The 25976-nt window shown below is 40.6% G+C and overlaps 1 protein-coding gene across 1 annotated transcript in view; it reads left to right on the forward strand.

The window, feature by feature from the left end:
• Window positions 1–14964: 14964 nt before the first annotated feature.
• Window positions 14965–25976, forward strand: part of PITPNM3 (PITPNM family member 3) — a 114896-nt gene continuing 103884 nt past the window's right edge. The window contains exon 1 of the mRNA XM_072882015.1: window positions 14965–15082. Coding sequence (XP_072738116.1) covers window positions 14965–15082 — 118 coding nt within the window. The remainder of the gene's footprint in view (window positions 15083–25976) is intronic.

Raw genomic sequence — 25976 nt, forward strand, 5'->3', positions numbered from 1 at the left:
GAGACCTCTCGCGACCAGCCCCCTCCCCCAGCGCCTGCGCAGAGGGCTGAGAACTTTCTAGAACAAGAACCGTATAAGGCCTCAAGGGGCGTAACCAGAGGCGGGGACTAGAGTATAAAAGACACGGCCCCAGGGAACCACGCGCGAGGATTGCGACACCTGTCATCGTCATTGTGGGATCCAAGGGTGGTGATACTTTTCCTTTCGCTATACTCCTCTCTTCTCCTTTCCTTTTCTCGCTTCTCTCTTCCTCTGCTCTGCTACTGTATATAAGTTTTGGATACATTGTGACGGGTTGCCTGGAAAACAGCTCCATTGCCAAATTGCCTCTGTTCGTTCGTCGGGCTTGCCAGTTTGTTAAGTTTGTCTGCTTGTTGAATTCGCCAGTTAATAAAATTGCTAGTCAGACTGTTCCTCTGAGTCATTGCCGTGACTCTACTGGCCCCATGGCTCTGCCGAGCAGAGATCGACCTTTGTTGGTATACAGGCCCTCAGGGAATCAAAAAGATTCACCCATCTCGCAACCCACCAAGTGGGTCATTTAGTGTCAGAAGTGGGATTCCCTGACTTGATCAGTGAGAAGAACAGAGAGGGGATATCAACTGAGTCGAGAAAGGAGGATGTGAATCAGCTGAGTCCGAGTCCTCCAGCAGATGATCATGACTTCCTGAGTTCAGCCTGATCTGGACTGCTCCCCTTTGACAGAGTTGTTAAAAGAATGAAATTGCAAGCCAGACTGTTCCTCTGAGTCATTGCCGTGACTCCACCGGCCCTGTGGCTCTGTCGAGCAGAGATCGGCCTTTGTTGGTACACAAACCCTCGGGGAATCAAAAAGATTCACCCATCTCGCAACCCACCGAGTGGGATGAGACAAGTGGGTGGCAAACTTGCTGTTTCCCAACTGTCTATAGTCACCTTCTCTAGCTCTTCTGCATGTTGCATCTTCTGTTTACAGTTGGTGAGCTTCCTCAGCTAATTCCTTTCCTCTTCTGCTGAGGTTGTGGCATCACAGCTACTTAAAGAGTGAATTCCATTATAATGAACAGCCTGCAGGTGACACATTGTCTTTGTGAACATTTAAAAAGCAGCTTTGTTATCTCCAGCTCAAATGTATGACCTTGATTCCAGGTTGGGTCAGCAGGGCATCATATTTCTCTGGTCTCAGTGAATTACAGGGCCTCCCTGTGATGCACCCTCTCAGCTCTTCCAAGCTGAACCAGGAATGGCAATCCAGTAATGGTGTGGCTGTGGATAGCACTTGTTCTGCACAAGACTAGGTAATTTTTTTTAAGTTTTTTTTCTCCAATATTGACAGGATCCAGGCAACCCTTGGGGCTACTGGATGCAGCTCCATAGGAAACCTTTCAGTCAGAACTTATAGTGAATGAGACAGGTAAAGGACAGGGGAAAGAGAAAATGTGCCCAATGTCATCCAGCAAATCAATGGCGATTGTGAGATTGGAGTGAAGTCCAATCCTGTAGCCAGGAAAGAATGTTCTTTAATGGACTGTTTACTTCTCTAAGTGTCTTTGAAGGAGGCCTGATAGTCTTGGTGCATTGTCCTTAAGAAGAGGCCTTATGAAGTATGAATTCCCTGCAGACTGATAACCCAGGTACTTCAGGATGCAGCAATGAACTTTGAACAGTTGGAGGGAGTAAACACCAGAAACTAAGTCTTAACATAAGCAGGGCTGGGAAAAAAAAAGTGAACATGTAACTTCCTCTTTAATAGAAATGCACTATTAGATTTCTATTTTCGTTTAAAAATAACAATTTTACTGCAGCTAAATTTCATCTTTTAAAAAAATTAACCAAGGACTTTGTTAGTAAATTGCAGTACATTTTTTTTCTTTATCATAAAGCTGATACTACTGTACTCCGATTGCAGAGGTTGCGAAGGAGCTTGGGATCCAATTCTGATAGGTCTGGGCACCCAGTAGACAGTGTTGGCCCTTCAGGGAAAGAGACCAGTAAAAATAGATGACAGAGCGGAGACACGATCAATTCTCCTTGTCTCATTGCTGAGGGCTGCAGAGAGAGATGACCAGTTTTCAGAAGTGCTGTGTAGTCATGGACGTTATGAATTTATATCTTGTCACCCTGCAGTATAGTGTCCGTTTGGATCAGGTGGGGGTACACAATCACATTTCCATCAAAACAGCTGAAGCACATGACACAGTGCTTATGCTAGCTTTATGTTTCTGTTCTGACTGCAGGCAGAGAATGCCTGATTTGTCATGAAGCTGTCTGGTACCGGTTAACCCTCCAGAATGTTTTTGGCAGATGGGAACTTGTATTAAGAGGTTATACTGGACCAGAGTCATGTGACAGTAGCACCTTTGTGTTGATTTGGGGAAACTAGATTACAGGCTTCAGACACAGTCTGACTCTGATCAGCTGTGGATCAGCACTAGCTACTGTTGAAGAAATCCTGCTGCAAGTGACTTGCCCTGCTGAGCTTATAGCAGAGGCCATGACCAAACAGGAGCTTTTCTCTCTCCTTCATCTATATTCGAACCACCTATAGACTTGTCCTTTTTCTCTTGCATTTGTCTTTCCAGTTGGTGGCTCTGTGCCGAGTGCTGCAGTGGTTTCTTGTGTAACAGGGTCACTTAAGTACCTTGTGCACCCATTCCTCCTCCTTGTGCTTCATCTCCCTGCTTGCCAGAGGTGCAGTGGGTTTGCACAAGGCTGTGGTCTCCCCAGGGGAAAAAAAAGCCATTTTGTTTCTAAGCTGGTCAGTCAGAAGAACATAAAAGTGACTCCACAGAAGGACTGATGGGACTTTTTTGGTCTTGTACATAGAGATACCGAGAACTACATCTGTGGCTGTCAGTGGGAGCTGCTGGCTAAGTTTTCCATGCAGTGGGCAGAATATGTGACTCCAGTTGTTCTCTGCTGTATTTAAGCATTTAAGCATACATCTCTGCTGTATTTAAGCCTGTATGGCATTTGGAGATGCAGCATTGATCGTAGTGCCTCTTTGTGCCTGTGACTTTCCAGACAATGCACTAGCTGTGCATTTAGCAGCCTGCATAGAGCTATTGGCATCCTCTTTACTCTGCCTTCGTGTACAACATACTGGGTTTGAAAGGCTTTCTGGGCAAGTTCCATGTCTTAACAGACCTGCATGTTGCCTGCATGTCAGCTGACTGAAACCCAGCAGATACCACCAGGAAGTGGACAGGGTCCCAGTGTATTTTTTGGTAACATATTCAAAGAGGAAGTAAAAATGAAAAATGGAAATAGATGCAATGAAACATTAACGCTTCAATTGGCTTCAGCTTTGAGCTGCCATCTTTTTTTCAATTGATTGTCATACCATTGGTTTTGAAATGGATTTGCTCCTCTATGGATTCTTGCACAATCTTTCTTAATTCCTTTAACTCACTTCAGGAAGGGTGTCTGCTTTTCTTCCCTGCCCTCCACCACCATCCTCAGCTACAAAGATCTTCTGAGGTCATACATGAGACTTTTTTTTACATATGAATAAAGTTTTTACTGTAGATTGTTATTCTTCCAACTATTCTTTTAGTAGTTGTTGCTGGGCAACACACCCTTTTGGACAGGAGTCTAGTGATCCCTTTGGCATACATCGTTCCTTAAATCTGTCACAGGGTTATGGATGTTTAGTGCTTCTCCCCAGAAAAGTCATGCTTTTATCTTGCAGGTTTTTGCTCTGGTGCTTTGTGCACAGTGGGCTTCAGCCTCTGGTAACCTTTTCTAAAATGACTGAACCTGTCCCTTTCTGTGGTGGAGCAGGGTGTTGCAGAACTGCCCGTAAATGAGGTATTGACAACGTGCAGAAACTTGGCCTGCTCAGAAATGCAGTCTGTGCAGTTGTGGCAATTGGAGCTTCTGGCATTCTCTTCTATGCATTCCCTCGCATCAGGCTGTGCTGTGTATCATCACAGGGAGTATTTTTATCTTTCCAGTTGGAGTGTTTACACCACAATTTCATTTACATGCACACACGCTTGTGGTGCATATATGTGCTTTTATGTTCTCCTTCCCCACCTCTGCCAATTTTCTCAGTACAGATCTGGTTTAAGATACATCTGCTCTACAGACAAAAGGAGAACAAAAAGCTGCTGCTAGGAAAAGAAGGAGATGGATCGATTATTTTAATCGCTTTCTGTATTGTGAGCTAAATGGTAAAATTTGATTGGCAGTAAATAAATTAAAATAAAGGTTATGTAGAGGGGCCTTACAGCTTTCGTGCTCTTCACCTCATTGGAAATAGTTAATGCATGCTCATCTAGTTTCCCCCCACCCTTGCTGAGATGTATGATTTACTGTACTTTCTCTATTTCCATGGTGTATCTGTCTAGCCTTATGCAGTGAACGTAAAACTGCCATGAATATATGGGATTTTTTAAAGTTTTTGGAGTGCTTCAGATAAGTGTTTAATATTGGTTATTGATTATGTTAACTCCACATCAGTTTTTCCTCGTGCAAGTTTTAGGGAGACCTGGTTTCTTGCTGGTCTGGGAAATAAGCAGGAAAGCAAACTTGTCCTGTTGCACGCTAAGATGATAAGTAACAGGGCATGAAGTGGAATTATATGGATTCACTGCATATACTCTGAGGCTATCTGCATCTTTCTTTTAATCTGAGTTTGCCCCAGGGATTTTCCTGTGAAGTGATGCTGTAACCAGATTTCTGAATCATTGTTTAAACACCTGAATGAATGGCCAGAGTTATTTACAGGAGGCTGATACAGGGCTATGGCTTCATTATGGTTGCTGAGCTTGAAGGCAGACGCTTAAACTTATTTGGTATGCTGACTTCATCTGTACAGATGGACCGCTGCTGAGATAACTATTGACCTCAGTGATGTTATGCCAGAATTTGGTGCTGTTAGCCTCATTTAATGCTGCAGGTATTTGCCTTAGTCTTATGTGAATAACAAATAGATGGAAAAAGGCAAAGCACTGGAATGGAGAGGAGTTGCAATTGTCGCCCACTACACTTGCAAGGTGTAAGTCTACACATGTATTTAGTTTACTATTTAAAGATGAGACTTCTATCAGGATTTTGGTTGTGAAGGCTAATGCCACCACTGGATTAGAACTGAAGCCTGTGATGATCTTTTCCCCTCCTTGGAAAGGCATGACGTTGTGTTGGGCATAAGGTGTCTGTGGCCTATGTCGGGGTCTGTTAACAGTAGCAGTAGAGCTTTTGATTGAGTGTACAATCTTCAGAACAGTTTGATCCTGATTTAGTGTTTTCTATCTGTCTTTCATATAACATGGCTGCATTTCAACTCTTAACTCCCATGCAAAGAGCATCCTTTCTCCTCAGGCATGTGTCTGTAAGAGCTTGATTTGCAATGCAGCAGCTATCAGCCCAATTTTGAATTTCCATAGGTCAGAAGTAAAGGAAAAAGCCCAAACAGTAGGGTATATCTTTTTCAAACTGATGTTGCTGCTCTTTAAAATTTTAAGAGCGTTTAAATAATGTTCAGTGCTCATTATGCACTGACATTGTTAGTTAAAGTAGTTGTTTGGCTGGAGACCGAAGACTGGATGTTTAATAGAATAATTTTTAGGCACTTTGTATGGAAAATGGACTTGAGGGGAAGGCTTTTGTCACTGAAAACCAAAACAAAGTGTTACCTTTAAAACATAATTAGTAAAATTACTGAAGAAAATACTGGTTCTCTCATAAGGACCCTTGGAGGGAAAAGGACAGAAACTGCTTGCAGGTTTTTCCAACTTCAGTTTTCAAAGGCTGTGTTAAAAGCTGGTGGTTTATATTCACCTTAATTATTATAAAAGGGTGAAGACATCAACTGTGTGATCTAAAGAAGGTTGTTCTGTTTGGGTATGCTGTCCCCTGTGTCCAACGTACAATGTATCCCTGTTGTACCTGCCTCACTTTTGTGTTTTAACTCCTCTATCCAGCCTCATAAGATATTCATTAGAAGTGTAATCTGTAACAAGACAGTTGAAAGCTTTTTCTGGATATATGTTGAGGCCTTATGTAGCCTAGGCAGCTTGAAAAAGTGGAATTAGTCTGGTAGAACTAAACTAGGAGTTCCTAGTTTAGGAATTTACTGGTTAAACATTTGTTAGTTATGCATTTATCTACAAGATAAGCCGTAATAGTCTGCTATCTGCCCATGTTGAGATGTACCTGAAACAGTGATTGTCACTTCTGAGTGACAGAAGTGAGTCTGTTTCTGAGTTTGTTTCTGAGTTTTCTTTCATTTCTGGTTTTGTCTCTGTGTCTTCTAATGCAGTGTAGCCCTGTCTGAAAGTGCACTACAAAGTGCAAGTGGTTGTAGTGTAGTACTCCTGATCCAGGCAGCTGTTATCTGTATTTCAGAGAACCCACTTTAAACCTGGCTTGTAATAACAAAAGAAAACAAACCCCAAAACAATCAAAGAGAAGAACCTGTCTCTCTCCTGATCTTTGCATGGCTTAGAAAATCGCTTTGTGTCCTAAGGGCCTCAGCACAGTGAAGATAAAGTGCTTCCAATGAGATTAAACACACAGCAGTGAAGATAAAGTGCTTCCAATGTGATTAAACACAATCTGTAATCTTCAGTGAAAATACAGAAATGAAAACCTGGCTGAGAATCTGATTATAACATCTCTAATGCTTAGAAACCTTTTAATTTCCATTATCTTTAGAAGGGAGGGAAGAAAATGCTTTCACAGAATATAATGTTAGCTGACTTTTTAAGTAGATTATGAAGTTAAAATGTAATACCAAGGTCTGACAATTGTACTTTTCCATTGTGCTTCTATTGTATAGGCATTAGTGCTTCTTCTGGAAATACTAGCCTTGGTTTTGCATTAGATAAAAAAGGAGTCTAGAGTGGGGTGAGAATGGAATCCAGCTCTTCTGTTTCCCAGAATCATGCCTGATCGTTTCAAAATGAATCATATGTTCAGAATAGACAACTGTGTTGAAAAATACATAAATAAACACATTTGAACCAAAGGTCTGAAGGTCTGAACCAAACCATCAGACCTTCCCTACTCAATTCTGAATGCTGTGGAAATTTGCTTCTCTTCCAAATGAAGTGTTTAAATTGTGTGTTCTGCAGGGTAACAGGATGTCTGCTGCTCTGTGTTTTTGCAGTGCCTGGCACAATCTTGGCTGGTTGCTGTAAACTTACTGAAGTGATAGAGCCAGCCTGCTTCTAAGTACACTCCATAGTCTTAAGATCTGTATATTTCACCTTGGAGGTTGCCCTGTTGTACCAGTAGTTTAGACAATGCCAATTCCTCATACTACCTCCTGTTTACTCTCCGAGCAGAAACAGCTCCTGCCCATACTCTGTGAATGAATGTGGTCTTTGCCATCAATTTTTCTTCAGTGCATCCACAGATGTTTCCATTACTTCCTGTTACCCCAGCAGATCACAATTTTTATTCCTTCTGATTTAGGATTATAGGACAATTTAGATTGGAAGGGGCCTGAGGAGGTTTCTAGTCCAACCTCCTGCTCAAAGCAGGGCCAACTATGGGAGCAGATCAGGTTGTTCAGGGCTCTATCCAGTTGGGCCTTGAAAATTTCAAAGGATGACGACTGTGGAACTCTGGGCAGCTGCTTCCAAATAATGACTTTTCTTCTGGGGAAATGTTTAAGGAAAACCCCAATATGAAACTTATTTCTACTTACACCCAGCGTATCCTGTTCTCCCATCCTGCACCACTGTGAAGAGTCTTGCTCTGCCTCCTCAACACTTTCTTCACAGGCACTGGCAGGCTGCTATCTGCTCCCCCTGAAGCCTTCTCATCTCCAAGTTGAACAAGCCCTGTTCCCTTAGCCTTTCTTCATCAGGCAACTGTACAGAAAGGAAGTTCAGTGACAAAAATGAGACTTGGATCAATCTGCTTCATTTGTTTGTGCCTGGGAGTGCCTGTTGATAAAATAGACCTGCTAATACTTCCTTTTCTTGTAAGGGCATAAAACTCCTATTAACTGGTAAGATTCAATTAGAATCTTAGATAGGAAGGTCAACTTTTCAATATTTTCAAATCAAGGTCCTCTAAACTCAAAGCAGTTAATATGTGTCCTATTTCAACATCTTGATTTAAAAAAGATAAAACTTCTATAAAACTTATTAGAGTTTTAGAATCATCTAGACCAGGTTGGATGGAGCTTTGAGCAACCTGGTCTAGTGGAAGGTGTCCCTGTCCATGGCAGCGGGGTTGGAACTAGGTGATCTTTAAGGTGCCTTCCAACCCAAACCATTCTATGATTCTAATCTGTCTCAGAACTCTTAGAGTTTTCTTTGTTGATAGTGAACACTAAAAACCAAAATAAAGTGCAGTGTGAAAATCTGCAGGGGCCACTGCAACAGGAGACTATTTTTCATTATTATATTTAAAAATTTTTCTGTCACATGCAGGTATGTATGTGGTTTTCCTAGAATGAACAGGGTTTTTAAACTTTGTGCAACACCTTCTCCTTATTCAAATGGACAAATTAACATAGACATGCTGATTTCTTGGGGTTGCTAGCATATGAACTAAAGATCTGACCCGCTGGACACCAAGGTGATGAGGAAAGATTTAACTGGGAGGTTCTTAAATGAAGGGTGCTTGAGGAGCGCTGTCTGCTTGCTTGGGCAGAGTCCTGCATTGTAAATCTCAGATCTGCCCACCAAGTTTCTACTGGGCTACATTGTCTCACCTAGGCAAAGCATGCAGAGCTTTTCATACGCAGGTCTGTACTCGTCCTCACTTTCCTTCATCTCCAATGCCTTTTTTCCCCACCAGCCTATCTTCTCTTGCTTATGCTTCCTCCATCACCATTGCCATTATGGAGTTTGTAGACTGCTCCCTTTCCAATAAAGTTCCATGCCCTTTTGTGCCATTTATACAATTAAGCAGTGTGAGCTTGAGGCACGTGGTTAAGAAATGTCTCTCTAGGCCGCTTCCTTCATCTCACAAGGCTTCTTATCTGCACGCTGGCAAACACCTGTGTGCTCACAAGTGTCTACCTTGGCTTTACTGTTCCTTATTTTGGTCTGGAAACAGCTCAGGGTGAGAATGTTTTTCTCTTTTTTCTTAAAACGACTACAAATTTATCTATATTTTTAAGGGAACTGGGAGTTGATGAAAAGTAGTGGCTGTTATGAAGTCTTTAAACAGTTGCTCTACTGTATCAATGAATCATAGTAAATGAATAATAATCATAATGAGGAATGAGTCTTCAATAAATCATACTTACTGTATCAGGTGAATGCATAACTGGAGAGTTTTTCAAGAGGATGCTTGACAGAAGAAGAAAATACAGTACCAAGTGTGATCCTAGTGCCTGATGGTGTATTGTGTGGGGCTTTTGCAGTGGTATTTTTTTAACAAACAATTTAAATATGCATATTACAGTGTTAAGTAAAAGGCTGAAATAACTCTTCCGTATTGGTGTGATGGTTTAAAAAATTGCAGCCTTTAAGAACATTGTATATTGTTACAGAGGTTTTCTTAAACAGAAATAAAAACAGAGGTAAAAAAAAGGTCAAAATGTGAAATGAGCACTTCTTAGTACCAGTGCTTCAGTTAGTAGAAACATACTTTTTAAGCTTTTGTTTAGCATTCTCTCTCTAATCAGACTGTCAAACATGGTTTCAGTAGCAAACAGTTTTCTGCACCCTTTGGGGATTTAAATGCAATCAACTGTATTCTGTAACTGCTGTTAGTGGGCTGGCCTTGGGAAGTTATGCATCACTGAGGAGGAAGAATGTTCTCTGCTTTGCTGGGAAGAGTACGCTTTGCAGCAGCTAGGAAATGCAGTAATAAGTATCAGCCATGATACCTTTACTTCATGGTAGTCTGTAGAAGTTGGAAGTGTATTGGTCTTGAGTGTGGTGGACTGGGAAGATAGTCTTGGAAATGGAGAGATGAGGTGACAGTAGTACTCATTGATGTTTCTTCTGTTGTATTTGAGGTGTTTGGTCAGTGGTCTTGTATTGCTTTCACCAGCTGAACAAATATCTGAAGGGAGGGTGTAAAGAAGATGGAGCCAGCTTCTTCTCAGTGGTGCCCAGTGACAGGACAAGAAGCAATGGGCACACACTGAAACACAGGAGGTTCCCTCTGAACATTGGGAAACACTTTTTTTTATGGTGAGGGTGACCGAGCACTGGCACAGGTTTCCCAGAGAGGCTGTGGAGTCTTCCTCCTTGGAGATATTCGAAAGCTGTCTGCGCACGGTCCTGGGCAACCTGCTCTAGGTGACCTGCTTGAGCAGGGGGGTTGGACCAGATGAACTTCAGGAGTCCCTTCCCAACTCAACCATTCTGTGATTCTGTAAACCTACTTGTTTTGTTTTTACCTCCTTTTGCTGAAAAACAATTCAGGTGGTATCTCAAAGGCATTTAGACATATTGATTACAACAGGTTTAGAAGTATCCGAGCGATTATTTTGTTCTTATTAAGCCTACGCAGCATTTGCATGCTGACACTATCAACGCAAAAGAGCATTTGGACTTGAAACTGAAGTTAAATGTGAGTTCAAGATTAGGTCCTTGCATGAAAGCTTACGTGCTTACAAATTGGGACCCAAGTGAAAACGCCAAGGCGTCTGTGGGGATCCTGAGATCTTGTCTACGTGAAAGACTGTACTAATTTAACTACTATAAGTTTAGGAATGTATCTTTTTCTCTACATGATGAATGGGATAGAAAGCAGTTCCCTTCTTGATAGCAGTGCTGTAAGGGGAAGTGCATTTGTGCTTATGAGATGTTTAGAAGCTATGCCATTGGAGGTTGTACAAGAAAAAAATGTGCTTTCTGGACTGACTTATTTCTTGGATTTCATTTCCTTTAGTAGAAAAAATTGATTTTTTTTTTTTTTTTTTAAAGAATATGCAGAACTCAAGTACAGCTACCAAAAATCTTGCCCTCTTGCATTACCCACAGTTGTCAGGATTGCTATTCTACATTCCATCAAGAGATTCAAGTAGGTTGTTGATGCAAATGTCCAAAGTCTACTTTTATCTCAAGGATAAATGGGAGCTTTGTCAAGGTGAGCTGAAAGGAAAATTTGAGAATAGCATCTGTTGTAAAACAATGTATCTAAAGAACTGGGACTTTTTTTTTTTTGCTTCCTAGGAAATTAACAACCTCAACATGCAGATTAGACCTTGAAATTCCATTGGAGACACCATAAATTAATATGCTGTGATACATGGGAGCCGTGGTAGCAATATGGAAGAGTCTGAGCAAGAAAAGTTTAGCTGGAAACAAGTTACTGTGGTTGATAATTATATGTAACATGTAATTGTAGATGTTTTAAATGTTGAAACCACCAAGGTGGCTGTCATTTCTGATATAACGGGAAGGAAATGTTTGTGCTGTTGAGGGTATTGTGAAAACGAAGTCCACAGTAAATGCAGTAATGACTTGATAATGCTTACTGCCAACTGAAAACCCCATTGCTTTAGAGAACTGTTCAAGATTAGCAAGCACTCATGGAAGTGTGTCCTGTTGCTTTTCCTATAACCAGGTGGAGAGGGGATGAGATCGGCAATCCATGGAGCTTGGCTCTAGCCTTTCCAGTGATATGTGAAGACTGTGGGTCCTACTACATGGGAGCCAAGGATACCTGGTTTCTTGAAGGACTGAGGTCTATCTTCTTGGGGTTTTTTGTGCTCCAAATTAATCTGTGTTTGACAGCCAAAATGTCAAGTAGTGAATACAGTCCTTAAGAAAAGAAGTTTTGTACCAAGACTGAGTTTGTTTGGATGTCTTTTGTTCTTTTCTTGAGATTTATATATATATTTTTTGTAACAGTGCTTTGTTCCCTCCAGTCAAATGCAGATCAGGTTATTTTCACAATCTGGTTTAAAATTTCTGGAATGAAAAAATGATTTTTCTTTTTAATTTATTTTTCTGTGTGCCAGGAGACTTCCTCGATAAGTAGCTTGCATTCTGAATCCTTTAATTTTAAATTCTAGTATGCAGAAGTGGAGCATAGTCATATGTCTTGATCTGAATGAATTTTTATTTGATTAAGAAAACCATGCTGAAAATGCCTTTGTTATTATCGGATGCAAATCAGTGAATCATCCAGATGCTTAAACTACCTTACTCTTCAGTGATTTCTGCAGTGTTTTTGATGTTATTTGCTGTCTTTGTCATAGTAATGTCTCAAAATCTGTTAGGTAAAAACAAACAGTAGCAGACAGTTTCTTCCCAGAGGAACTGTCTGTCTTCAGCAGAGGAACCAAATCAAAATTGAGGTGAGAAGGCATATACCATGATATGGAAGGAACTGTGCCACGTATTGCAGGTGTTGGATTAATCCTGTAACTTCTAGTATTTGTTCTTTGAAGGTGGATTTTGCAAGGGGACTAGATATAAGAAAAAGCAAAGAAGAAAAGGAAGGAAGAATGAGTGGGTCCTTCTGGTCTTAAATCTTAAGCTTTTTCTGGAGAATTATGGGAGCCCAAGACCACATTGAAGGGGATTTCACCAATCCATGGGAAATATAGCTGACCAACGTAACAAAAATTGGAGAATCTTTAAAATCATGATAAGACAAATCCTGAAGATAATTATCCAAAATGCCAAATACTTGTTTCTTCTGGTTTGTTTTTGTTTGTTCTTTTTCCCAGTGTTTGCTGGCTTTGGATACCTGCATTTGTGGTGTCTGACTAAAGGCATACAGTTATACGGCTTTAAAAGTGCAGAGAAACTAACTTCTAAAAGTCAGGCTCCAAAATGTCTCTTCAAAACAAATTATCTGCTGCCATAAGAGGGTATTCTTTTATTGTGGCATTTTTGTTTGTTTGTTTCTGCAAATTTATCCCTCTGGCTTCTTGTGGAGTCACTGAATGCTCAAAATAATGAGAATCAGACTCCTCAGTTTTTAGCCTTGGAAGAACTATAATCAGTACAGACATCTGGAAGATCTGAGCAGATTTTCTCAGTGTGAAATTTATGTTCGGTATGGGAGTGTCTGCATCTCCAGGACCCCAAAAGGCATTAACTGTGTGTTACCAATGAAGTCTGTCTGTCTTAGTTTGGATATTCCAGTGGTTTAATAAACATCCATAGCACAGAAATTCAGCTTCAGTTACAGATACTTGATTGACCAGGGTAGCTGAGTGAGGAGCTGTTTTCTTGCAGAGGAAAATTCTGAACTCTCTTAAGATGCTCGAGGCAGTCCTTTGCCTTCTCGTCATTCTCTCTGTCTCACTCTTGTTCTCATGTTCTGTGGACCTGCCTCTCATTTATAGGTTCTTCATAAATTTCCTAGTTTACTGCCTTCCTTCTGTCTGCTCATAGATCTTAAGGCCTGTGATTAGGAATCTAATATTCTACATACGGCTGAAAAGGAGTCGTTTCCTGAAGAATTTTTCTACTAAGAGTATTATATTTGGTTTTTCAGATCCAACATCTCCAAAGGTGAGGCGGATTATTCCCTCCTCCTCCTCTTTTGTAGCGTATAGGCTCTTATCCAAAGACTGAATTTTGCAACTTCTGCCTTTCCCATCTGTCACTGCCTTTTTTTGTGGTGCTTCTCATTCCTGTGCTTTGAAATTTTGGAATTCCTGCTCTTCCAAGCATTGATGAAATGCAGGCTTTTCTTCGTTAGAAGTTCGGAATAGTGTTCTTTCTACCACTATTTTGACCACTATAGTGATAAGTTTTAGGATATATCTATTTGAATGGAAGGACAGCAGGGTGTTGTTTGGTAAGGAGTAATTCAGTTTGCTGTTACCTGTCGTTAGTAAAAGGTTCCAGAAATCTGTAACAGTAAATGTAGTGATCTGTATGCATTCTCTGGTAGCTGCCAAATATTACTGGACACATTCCCAATACACACTGTACTCTTGTAATGACCACTGACTACTTAATAACCAATTATTTTGAATGTTTTGGGTTTTGTTTGGTTTTTTTTAAGCTATTAAAATGCTATTAACTGATTATTATTTTTACTCTCTTCTTGGCCAGCTAAAATCTGCTTCCTCCTAACACCTTACATTTATATTTCTGATTAGTTCAGCTATAGATGGAGTAGAAGTACAACAAAAGGCTGTGACGTAGTGGCATGTTTTCCCCAGAATAAAATAAGTTGCCCTTTTACTACTGGAAGAAGGAGAATGCTTTTGTGGACGGGGCCTCAGGATATTAAATTTCAGATCTGATGTCATCATTTGGAGAAATGGGTAAAACCAAGGACACTATTCTGGTTGGTAATAAGGGTCCTTTCTACAATAGCTGTAGTGTTGTTATGGATACAGGGGATTTGATCCCTGCTTCCCCACTGATTTGGGGGAGACTTTATTGTTAATATAAGGTAATATATTTCACTACTACTTCCTAGTGTTGGGTTGCTGTAGATGTAAGGAGAACTGATACAGTTAGGCAGGTCTGGTTTAGTAATTACAAATTAATTTGAGTATGATAATCCATTGAGACCATCTAAGCTGTCATGACTATATCTGTTAGCATACCTATTCTAATGTGGTTTTGCCTTCCTGTCTTCAAATGGCAAGCTTCAAATGAAAGCCCCACGTTCCAGCAAAACAAAGCTGTCTGATGAAAACAGCTCAGTGAGTGAGAATTCAGTAGTTTGTCTGTAAATCTGTGAGCCAAATAGGATGGCAGTTCTTTTAGAAGTGAAACTGAATTTAAATGGGAGCTACTGCCATGTCCTGGGGAAATGCTGCTGCATGTCTTAGAAACAACGTACAGTGAGTGTTGGAATTGAACAGCCTGGTGAATTCAACAGGGAGGAATTTATCTTTTCAAGTCACTGCATTAACTGAAAGTGGTGCAGAGTTATCTTTAACAAGAACTTGTTTTAATCACTTTTGTTAGTTGGAAGCGAGAGGTGTAATTTTTGTGCCATCCTGAGAACTCTGTCTGTCTGTCTGTTGAGATTGAAGTATGCGCGCTGACCAAAATGATCTTCCTGAGCCATCTGCACAAACTGTTAATGTATTTTTTTTCTTTAAGCCTGGAGCAGAGGTGAGCATTCCCTTTGGTTAATATGAGTGTCTCTGTATTTCCAGCTGGCCCGCGCCGATTCAGTGGTGCTCAGTGGCACATGCAGAACGTCCTCAAAGACTCTGTGGAGAGCTCTGATGATGAATTCTTCGATGCGCGAGGTCAGTACACACTTTTGTCCTCCCCTCCCCATTCTTTCCCCAGTTTTGCAGCAAGTAACTAAGCTCCTTTGGGGATGAACTGACAACATTGTCCTCTTCAGACTGAGGTCTGAAAAAACCCATCGGATCTTCTCTCAAGGCTTTCTGAATGGGCCTAAATTTACAGGAGATGGGTGAAGTGCTGGGGTGGATGAGCGAGCTGCCAAGAACTGGATCTGGCATCAGAAGCAGCATGACTACAGCAGTACAGAGCTTCTTGGGGTCTCCTGGGCCCAGCTTATTTAAAGGTCAGGTAGTATATGATGTTACAGTTGGAGTGCTCTTGTTTACAGTTCCTGATGAAGACCATGAGTGTCTGTGTTACTGATGGCCAACTTTGAAAACCAATGGCCTAGGTTGTCTACTCTGGCAAAACTTTCACTGAAGTGACTGGGACCTCTGCTTGTTCAAGAAGAAGCAATATTTAAATGCTTGTGGATTTAATCGCGTGAATCCAAAATGCACTGCTCTCTACAACATCCGATGAGACCCTGAATCTTGGCATGCTCTTTAACATGCCAAGTTTTGTTCTGAAGTGGGAGTAAAGTTTGTAGGTTGTAGGTACACACAACCTCCCACCTACAGTGGGAGACAGGGGCTCTGTTTTTGGTTTTGTTTGCAGGAGCCAAACCTAATGCTTTTCTGATATGTTTCATTTGCTTTTCTGAAGAGAATAATCAGCAAGGGAGGATTAATTCTGCTACTACTATGAAACCCAGTGGTAGGTTCTTTCATAGTGTAGGTTGTTGAGGTCAGACTGAGCTGTCCTTACCTCTTCATGTTAACTGGAAGTCAGGAGTGAAGGATGATGGAATAAACTTGTTGAATGTCCTTTGGCTTTTGTAGCAAACTGGAGTAATTAAGTACAGAGCAGTCCCTATGGCTTTGAGCAACCTGATCTAGTGAAAGATGTCCCTGCCTGCGGCAGGAGGGGTTGGACTAAATGATCTTTAAAGGTGTCTTACAACCTGAACAATTCTGTGATTCTATGAAAAGAAGAGGGATTTCCCTCCCCCCAAATATTTTTTGAGACTTCTAGTTTAAAGTAAACCTAATCCAAAGTGGAAAACTCAACTGTCCCATGGGAAACTTGGCTTGGGTTTGGATGTGCTTTTTATTTTTAGTTTGGTTGCTTCATTAACAGCACACTCTGCAGACGTTCTGCTGATGTCTAAGTGCAAAACCATTTGCATGGCTAAGATTGTCAGTCAGTTTCTCCCTCTGTTGATATTTATGGTACAGAGAGAAAATCTCTCCCTTCCCAACATTCTGTTCTTCTTGAATGAGGCCTGTTTCTGAGCAAATTAATTTTCTTTTATAGGACTGCATTGGCTTCAGTCTCATTGCAGTGTGCTGATTTGATGTCTGGACATGCATGGTGGTATTGCAAATGGCAGTTGGTGTTTTTAAGGCAGTATTTGGCATTCAGTGTCTGCTGTCTTGCACTGAACTTCGTATTTCAGCATGTTTTAATTTTCTTTGTGGGTGGAATTGTTGCAGGAATGGCTGACGACCGACTCTTGTGTTTTCATGCTGGCATAAGCTTGAGCTGAAATTCAGCATGAAGGGGTTGTTACGTCAGGAGCTTTTTAGTTGCTTTAAAAATGCAGAGGATAGGAGGCAGGCAGTGAAAATGAAACAACTTTTGCGGGGGGGTCAGCTCTGTGCTTTCAATGGTTTGGAAGCTCTGAAGCAACTTCACTGATAACTTGGTGATTTATTTCTGTGAGGCTGAATTTGCAATATTATTTTCCTAAACAAGCTGGTTTTGCAGAGGCATAATTAATATTAATCACATGATTACTGTGTATTATTCAAAGTACAGGTTTGGGTCCAGGATGCCTCGACTTCAGTTTATCTGCCAGTTGCCCTGACAATGATGCTGACTTTATCTGATGGTGAACCACTTATTTTCCATTTTCCTTTCTGTAAATTGCCTACTGTAGCTATAAAATTTATGAGAACTTTAAACTTGAAAGACAAGCTGCTTACATGAGAGTTAGATTCCCCCCCCCGCCCCGTAGGCAACAGCCTCAACCTCAATCAAACAAGGGAAGAAAAGTTTTCAAAATAAAATGGAATTTGAAAACTTGGCACAAAATTCTGGCCTTGCCTAGAACAGTACAGCTGTCCATTGAAATCAGGCAGTTCTAAATGGAGACAGATATTAGAATAATGTTCAGGGTGAACCTATTTGATATGGTTTATTCAGGAAGTCTGGTGAAATGATTTAATGGATCCTTCTATCACTAGAATCTGTGAAACTAACTGTGGACTTCATGTTCGTTCAGAAACATGCTTGCATCCTCTTGATTTACCACAGCTAGAAATGAGTCCCTGGCTGTACAAGTATGCTACAGCCACTGTGCAGAAAAAGAGATGCAGATGTTAATTTGAAAGGATGTTGTATGGTAGGTTGGTTTGGTGCTTGTTGTGGTTTTTGTTTTTGTTGTTTTTTTTGGGGGGTGGTGGTGTGTGTTGTTTTTTTTTTTTAGAACACTCTTAAGTATATTCCGGGAAACAAAATTCCCTCATTTGTTGCCTGTATCAATAAAGTGTATATTCAGTTCAGAGCCTTTTCAAAGTCTGAGATACGCATCAAATACCAGTTTTCTTCCCTGTTCCTGTACAGCTAGGCTTACAGTAATAACTACTTGGCTCGTGTAGAGGGTTCTATATCTGAGAATCAAGAAGCAATCCACAGAAGAGTAAAGAAATAAGTGACCCAGAATGGTAAATAAGTGAGAGGGTTTTTAAAAAATTTATAGGTAGGCTGAGGCACAAAGCCCGACTATATGTTGTCTGATGTCACAATACCAGCTCATGCCTAGCCTGAAATCAGCTCAGGTCTGCACTTCTGAGCTGGGATTTAGCAGCCCATCTCTATTTGAAGAGGGATTTGAGAGCTCTGAGTGAAGAGCTCTGAGCTCTGTGTGTGTGCATGCACGTGAGTGCATGTTTCAGAAAACACATTGCTGAACACTGATTGTTTTCTTTTTGTTCTTAACCAAACGGCTATCTTACCTGAAAGAGACTTTTAGCACAGGCATGTTTCAGCTGTCTGCGCAGAGAGAGGAAAGAAATTTGGATGTTATAAGCTGATTTGTCCCTGTGATCTTTATTGTCGGTGGGTAGGCACACAGACACTGCAGCTGGTACTCAGATGATCCTTGCACTTAGATTTTTTTTATTTTTTTTTTTCTTTCGCCAGATGGATGCTTCATTATTATGGGAATTTAACATCAGATTATGAGTGCTGTAAATTGTCATACGTACAAAGATGATGTGGATTTGTAACTGAGATTTTGGGGGAGAGGCTGTGTGTGGCGTGTGTGTAGATACATATTTTATTTGCTTTTTTAACCATAAGAATGACAGCTAGTCATCTTGTGTTTTGGAGGCAAAACCAAAATCTCAAGGTATTTGTATCATGTCTCATGAAAATCCATGTCCTTGAAGTCCATCTCAGTCTATGGAAGTCTCCTTGCACTGAGAGAACTAGTAAACAATAAATGAATTCACCAGTACAGAAAAGCTTTCTACATTCTTGTTGATCAGGTCTCCAAGCTTGGTTTGGCTTTGCCAATCAGGAGGAATTCTGGTCTCTTGGGAAGGGGCTTTAGCTATGGCAGAATTGTATGCTTCTGCTAAGTAACTGAAGCGTAATGTGGTAGAAGCAATGCCCTGTGACACACATGAAAATCAGTGTCAAAGATGCTGTTCTGCATTGCAGATACTCAAAGTGAAGTGAATCTGTTTGGCACTGTGAAAAGCTGTCACTGTAGGGAGAAAGCACCATGTTAAATAAGATGATGACCACTGTGCTTCAGTTTGACTTGCTGCATCTCTCCTAGTGCCTAGTCCACAGGATTGACTATAGCAATAGGGGTTTGGGGTTGAATACTGTTACTTGACAGGCTAGGGCCAGATTTGCAAACATTTACTTGTATGACTACTCAAAGCCTCATTCAGAGAGTTTCACTTCATAGTCACAAGCAATAAGTAATTGCTTTCACTGATTACTTATGACCATAATTTTAGATGTTGTAATCTTTGTATTCTCACTTGTGAAACTTTAGCTAACTTGACCTGATTGTGGATTGGCTACTACAACTTGTCTGAGAACTGTTGTTGAATATTTGACCCTTGAAGCATTATAGATTGTAGTGCTGTTTGGGAAGGGTAAATTCTACAGCCTTTGACAAATGTGTTTAATTTTTCTGAGCAATAAGGAGAGAAGGATTTTAGCCACAGTGATACTGAAACGAGGCCAGCACTGTAACAGTAGTGTGTGGCTCCCTGGGCCAAATGTGTCCTGGGATTCTAGGGCTGACGTATGGATTAGAGCATGGTTATAAAAAGGTGCTGCAGGCTATCTAGGTGAGTAGCTTATGAAAAGCAGCCTGTCTGGATTGATTTTGAGGAGAAATAATTTCTAGGACAGATTTCCAAATCTTATTCCATAAGAAAATGGGAGAAATCTAAATGTCATGTCTTAAATCAGTGTTTGAGATGCGCCTTCTCATTTCTCAAATATATATCTACAAAGAAAGAGAAATTTCTTAAAGAGTTGTAGGGAGGGGATGCAGGCAGGGCCAATACTTGCCGTGTGTCAGGAGAGCTCTCTGGAAATGAGTGGATGTGCACCAGTTCATTCTGCTGTTTGATTTGTCAAAAAGGAAAGAAAAAACCTGATGAAAAATAATCCTACATGCAGTTGTCAAACAGGCTGCTCCCTCCTCCTCCTTCGTACTTTATACTGACAGAAATTGAGAAGAACCATGGGAAACAAATAAGTGCAATTCACAGAAGACTCAGGCCTCGGATTTCTGTGTTTAAAATGAGTAACATGAACATTTTCACTCAGAACCATTTAAAGCAAGGAAGAGCAAGCACATCTGGAATTCTAACCTGTTTGGAGTGTAAAAGTTATAGAAATTGGAAAAGCCGCATCACTGCTGGAATCAAGTCTCTTCCCAACTAATATGTTTGTATGCAAAAGACTGATTTCAGTTTTGCTTGTATTTTTAAAAGCTATGACATGCAAGAATAGATGTTTGTGTAGAAGACGAGGGACTGCCAGAGAAGTCCACTACAGTCTAATCTAATGAGTTTTCTTGAATTCTTTCCTTTGTGTAGCCCTAAATAGGGATTCCTGCGCACCCCATGTTGACTTTACACTGCTGCGTTTGACACCATCGCAGAAGTCTGGCTGCCATTTCCTCAAGTGTCAGACTTAGGTACACCTAGTTGGCAAATGTGGATCTTTACTGCCCTCAGAGCAGGGGTGCAGGAGCTTGTGTCCATTCTATCAGAGAGTCAGGATATCATTTTGGTGTTGCTGACTGAACTGTGACTTTGCTAAATGAAAAAACAAGTGGAAATTTTAGGGGAGGTGGCTGCCTTTGGATTAAGATAGCAGGAAGGAGCTGAGATTCACAGATCTTTGGTCTGTACTGTCCATGTTCCCAGAGACATCGCTTACAGCTGGGTCATTTTCATCAAGTCTGTCATCACACAAGTCATTTTCGTATCACTGCTTTCAGGTTGGTAGACATTATTTTTTTCCTTCTTTTTTTTTTTTTTTTTTCCTTTTTGATGCATTGTCTGCCATCTTACTTACATTTTTGAGGTAGAATCTATATTGCCTGTGTCAAAGCTCTAGACTGGAGGAGGCACTACTGAATGGGAGATGTTACTGTGGAGCAGAAAATGCCTTCAGGGGGTCACAGAAATGTGTTCTGTATCATACAGGGGATCACAGATCCTGGCAGTGAGGAGCAGGCAGGATGAAATATCTGTCTCCAGGGTTTTTGCTGAGGAAATACTAGTCTCTCTTCTTTCCATGGGGCTGCTTATGGCTAGGTTTCATTAAATGCATGTACTGCAATACGGTAAGATAATTGTGGACAGTATCAACTTCCAGGCAGTAACAACAGCTGAAGGGAATCACCAGGACACTATAGTTTATTTGCCATTCAGAATTTGCTGCTGTTTTAAGCTCTTTCATTTTTTTCTTGGCACTTTGCTACTGTGACACTGCTGCCCTGTGTGCATTGAGTCCTGCTAAGGTAAATGGCTCTGCTTTACCCAATACTACATGCTTCATGGTCTGAAAACCTGCAGTTAATGCTGCTTTGCCTCTTGTCTGGAAGGTGGGAAGAGAGCTTCAGCTACTGAAAATTATTGCTGAATTCACACCAAAGGGCAGGTGGACAGTTGCTGCACAGCACAGCAACGAAGCATAAAATATAAGGCTGTTCAGTGTGGGTTGTTTTGGTTTTCTTTTTTTTTTTTTTTTTTTTCTTTGGGCAGGAGAACTGTGTGCTATGTATGCAAGTAGTTTTTCCTGGTGTGTATTTACAACCTAGGTAGATGCTGCATTAAGTTGCAAATATACGTACTTTGGGCTTCTGAAGGGGCCATAAAGTCTGTGTAGTGCCACAAGCTGCCAAGAGCAGTGGTCATCTGCCAGCTGCTGTCAGGTGAACGCTGAAAGGACTTGGAAGTGCTCGCAAGCTGTTGATATGAATGGGAGGTTTTGTGCTTTCTTGAGAAGGAATGGTCTGTAGGCTTTTGTATAGGGTGCTGCTCTGAACGGGGTCCATAATGTGAAATTGTTGTAATTTCATCATGTTTCTAGGACTATGACTTCTAGAAAATTAGGTTGAAGAAGGGCAAAGCTGAGGGAAGAGTCATGTGTATTCAAATGTGTATCTTCCAATATGTGAATAAATAATAATAAAATCCTCTAACCTGCCTTTTAGTTGATACTCCCTGATGTCTGACACTTGAGACCATGAAGCAAAAGTTGATAATGAGGACAGAACACAGCAGCATGTACTGACATTGCAGTGAGACTGGCTTTGCTAGTCAGGCCACTAAAACACAGCACATTTACCACTCCAGACCCCTGGTGATGTAAATAGCAGCCAGATGTAGTCATGAGAGAAGCACAATTTGGCTTTAGCAACAGGAGATCTAAGCAAAATGAGAGTAGGAAACTGGACAAAGGTAGTCTCAGTCTGAGGTCATACCCAAAGCAGCTAGTTGTGGAAGTTGCTATTTTTTGTTGAAGTTGGTGAATAAATGTGGAAGTGTAGAAGAAGGATGCATGTGCATTAAGAACAGAAACTGTTGTGTGTTTTGGTGTGTCTGGGGGGGAAGTTGGAGCATTGTTGGTAAGCATTTCAGTTAGTTTTGGTTTCATGTGGTGGTGCAGAAGCAGGGAATACTGGTTTTGACAGTATGCCTCTCCCCTCCCTTGGTCAATGTACTGCTTCCTAAACAGGTTATAAGCATTTATTTTGACAGTTGCTGTGCAACTTTTCTCATTGGGTCCATGTACTGCAAACTAGGTTGCATTCATGCTCCTAAATGAACAATTCCAATTCTTCTTTTTTATAACCTAGACTCCAGCCACTAGTATGAAGACAAATTTAAGGTTTTTTCTTCTTGTTGTGGCCCTGTTACCTTGATTAATTTTGTTCTTGGTATCTTGATTTTGTGCTAAAAAACCTGCTCTCTTTATTTCCCTGCCCTTTTTGAGGAGTTTATGTGCTGTTGACAAGTCTAGCAACTTGCAGCTCTGATTTCAGCACAGAGCCTACTGGCTGGAGCAGCTGGCAAAGCAGAGCACAAGGAGCAATCCATACATGTGGAAGTTAAAACAAAGCTAGTGTATCTAAGCTTCCACCTACATACTTATTGTGAGCCTTTTATCCACGCCCTGTGGACTGACAGAAATGTTCCCTACAGCATTTGACCTCTGGTACAAGTTCTCATTCAGCACTTTACTCATACCACCTCACAAAGTTAGCAAGATGTCCTTTCCAGGGGTAGAAAAGACTTTATAGGTATGGCTCAGGAATAATGTGGAGAAGACATAGCAAAACTGATCATGTTGGATCACACCGTATGACAGAAGGGTGTGACTGACTTAAAGACTGGTCTCATGTGGGCACTGGACTCTTTATAGGAGGCAGTATGAGGAAGTGGGTAAAAAATAGACGGACTGTGGGTACATGCGGTCTATTTTAGGGCACTGATTTTCTGAGTCATATAAAATTATTCATTTTATTTCTAGGTTTCCATTTTTCCATTTGTAAACTATGAGAAATCTTTTCTGGCAGGTGGCTGGATATTAGAGTGGTATTTAAGAGGAAGCTGTTGATGGTGGTTATTATTAAAGTACCTGGGAGGTGATTTCAGGCTTTTTGTGGACTCCCTCAAAAGAAGCGAAGTTAGCAGTTGATGTCATGTTTATGATAAGTTGCAAATGATAGTATTGCTGTTCGCAGGGGATCCTGTAGCCACTTTCTGACCTACTTCGAATTCAAATGAACTCTCACTTCAACAGTTATTCTGGATTTAAACTAGTCCAGCAGATGAGAATCTGACCTAACAGAAACATACCTTCTCCATAATTTCTTTATCTGGGCATTTCTTCTGATTTGGATTGTGAGGGCATTTTTTTTTTTTTCTTGCTTCCTAAGTGTGTAACTGTAGCAGATGTTATAGTCAAAAGCCTGCTGACAGCTTTGCTGAAGATTGAAGAGGTGGTGGTGAGTACAGCTGCCTCATTTTCTCCAGATGAGTTTATTTAGTCTGCTTAAAAACTTTTGTCATTAGTTTTGCCTTCTTAAAATCAGCCTTATGGCACTGTCTTCTGTATTGCTATGTTCATATAAAGCTGAAGCCAACAGTTACGTGGTATATATTTCAAGCCAGGCTCTGCGTGTGCTTTCTCAAGATTCTTATTCATGAAGGAGGCTATGGTAGCTCTCTGCTAATTTAGAGCTGCTCTTAATTTGCTGCACCTTCCTCTCCTGAAAATACATCTGCCAGTCTCATTTATTTAATTTTAAAATGCTCTGCTGAGCAGCTTGAATATTATTTGGAAATGCTGCCAATGAACTAAAGTGGAAGTTTGGGAGGTCTCAACGCTCCTCAGTGTGTTTGTGCTCTAATGCAACAGTGTGATGTAAAACTCTATTGTGCTTAGCAAAAAGCCTTTCGAGGTGTGAGGATGCTGACCCTCATTCACTACAGTACCTGAATTTTAAGAAAAGGCTGTGTTGCAAAGATGGCTTGTGAATGTCTTAATGTCGATACCTATTTTTTTCCTGCCTCAGTTTTTAGTGGGTGTCATTTCCCTCCCCCCGCCCCGCCCTGAGTTTAAACATCAGTGTAAGGCACTTCTGTAAGCATGTTATTTTCCATGTTATACGTTCATTACTGATAATACATGGTTTACCATCCGTTTGGAAGAGATCCAAGAGCTTGATGTTGCTAGTGCTGCTCCTGCATCTGTGGCATTAGAGCAGCTCTTTGTCCCTGGTGTTTGTAGTATATTAGATTTATGGACTCCACAGTGTCTTCCGTTGCCTTCTCTGCTTACAGGACTTTCCAAGAGACAAATATAGGTATTAAAGTTTCCAGATATTTCTGCGCAAACTGTATGCAACAGTCTTCTAAACCTCCCTGTTCACAGATCTTTTCTAGCTGTTGCCTAAAACAGATAGATAGTGTCTATTCTTGGTTACAGATACTTAGCTGTGTAATTTAAAGCCAGTGCAGTGTCTTTTGTCAGATGAGAGATTTGATGCTGGAATTGAGTTATTCCATAGTAGACATTGTCATATCATGACAATACCAGTTTCAATATTTTGATGCTTCCAAAATTTATTTAAAATACTTTTATTGTTGATCAGTGCAAAGTGCTGTGAGTTTATCCAGAGTGTCATCACTTCTTGTAACATATGGTATGTTTCCCATTTTGTTTAGTGTGGATGATGATACTAATGTATGAGCAGTAATTTATTACTGTACCAGATTCACACAACGCTTCAGAAATGTGAGGAAAGATACCCTCTTCCTGAGTTCATGCATGTTAAAGGAGTCTCATAGTTCACTGAAGTTAGTCTAGATACTTTTTTGGTGAAAAACCCCTATCAAATTAAAAACCAAAGTCAACACTGACTGCTTAAGTAGTATAAATTTGAGGTGTCTGGTTTGAAGGGGGGTTTTTTTAAGTCTGTTTTTTCAGAATATGCAGGCTCTTAAAATCAAGAATACTGGAAGTTACATAAATTGAGAACCCCCAAATTGGAAAGATTTGGAAAAAAGAAAGATGAAATCTTAAATCTTCATTTTTGAAAAGCATCCCATGTTCCCATCAAGCCCCTCTTCCTCCTCATGCTTGGAATATTCTCTGCATTTCTGTCAAACTGAAGTGATTCAAAGGCTTATGCAACCTTCCCTCCCAGAACTTTGCTCACTCTGCATTTGCCTAGAATAGTAGGTAGCAGGAGTTCTCAAGCCCAACTGAAATGGGCCTCATTTTTTGTCAATCACAGTTCTGGACCTAGTATGCTGTATTCCATATGCTAGCCAATGCTGTTTAGCTGTGTGGCTACTGCTGTGGCAAACTTTAGCAAGAACACTTTGTATATAATGCATGGGATTTTGGAATGGAGAAGACAATCCCAAATCTTCTTTGTGCCAGTCTACTGCCTCCATTCTCTTAATTCCTCTTTTTGACATAAACTACTTCAAAATTGGAATGTATGTGCAATAATTTTTCCATTTCTAATGCTGTCTGCTGTCTCAGCTCTTCTGTGGCAGGATGAATTCCAAAGTTTGGAAGGAAGAGGGTAAGTGCGTATGTATAATATTTTACATATTACATTTTAAATATATTTGGAAGAAAGGTCATAATAGTCCTAGTTTTTGAGCACAGAATGCTGTGTGTAAAGTATATTGATTTAGTATGTAATACAGCTTTCATTAAATACTTCTTAATTTTTTAATGTCAGGAGCAGTCTATGTAGTCTGAAATGCTTCTAATGACAGT

The sequence above is a fragment of the Ciconia boyciana genome, chromosome 17 (assembly GCF_034638445.1).
Source record: "Ciconia boyciana chromosome 17, ASM3463844v1, whole genome shotgun sequence".
NCBI lineage: Eukaryota > Metazoa > Chordata > Aves > Ciconiiformes > Ciconiidae > Ciconia > Ciconia boyciana.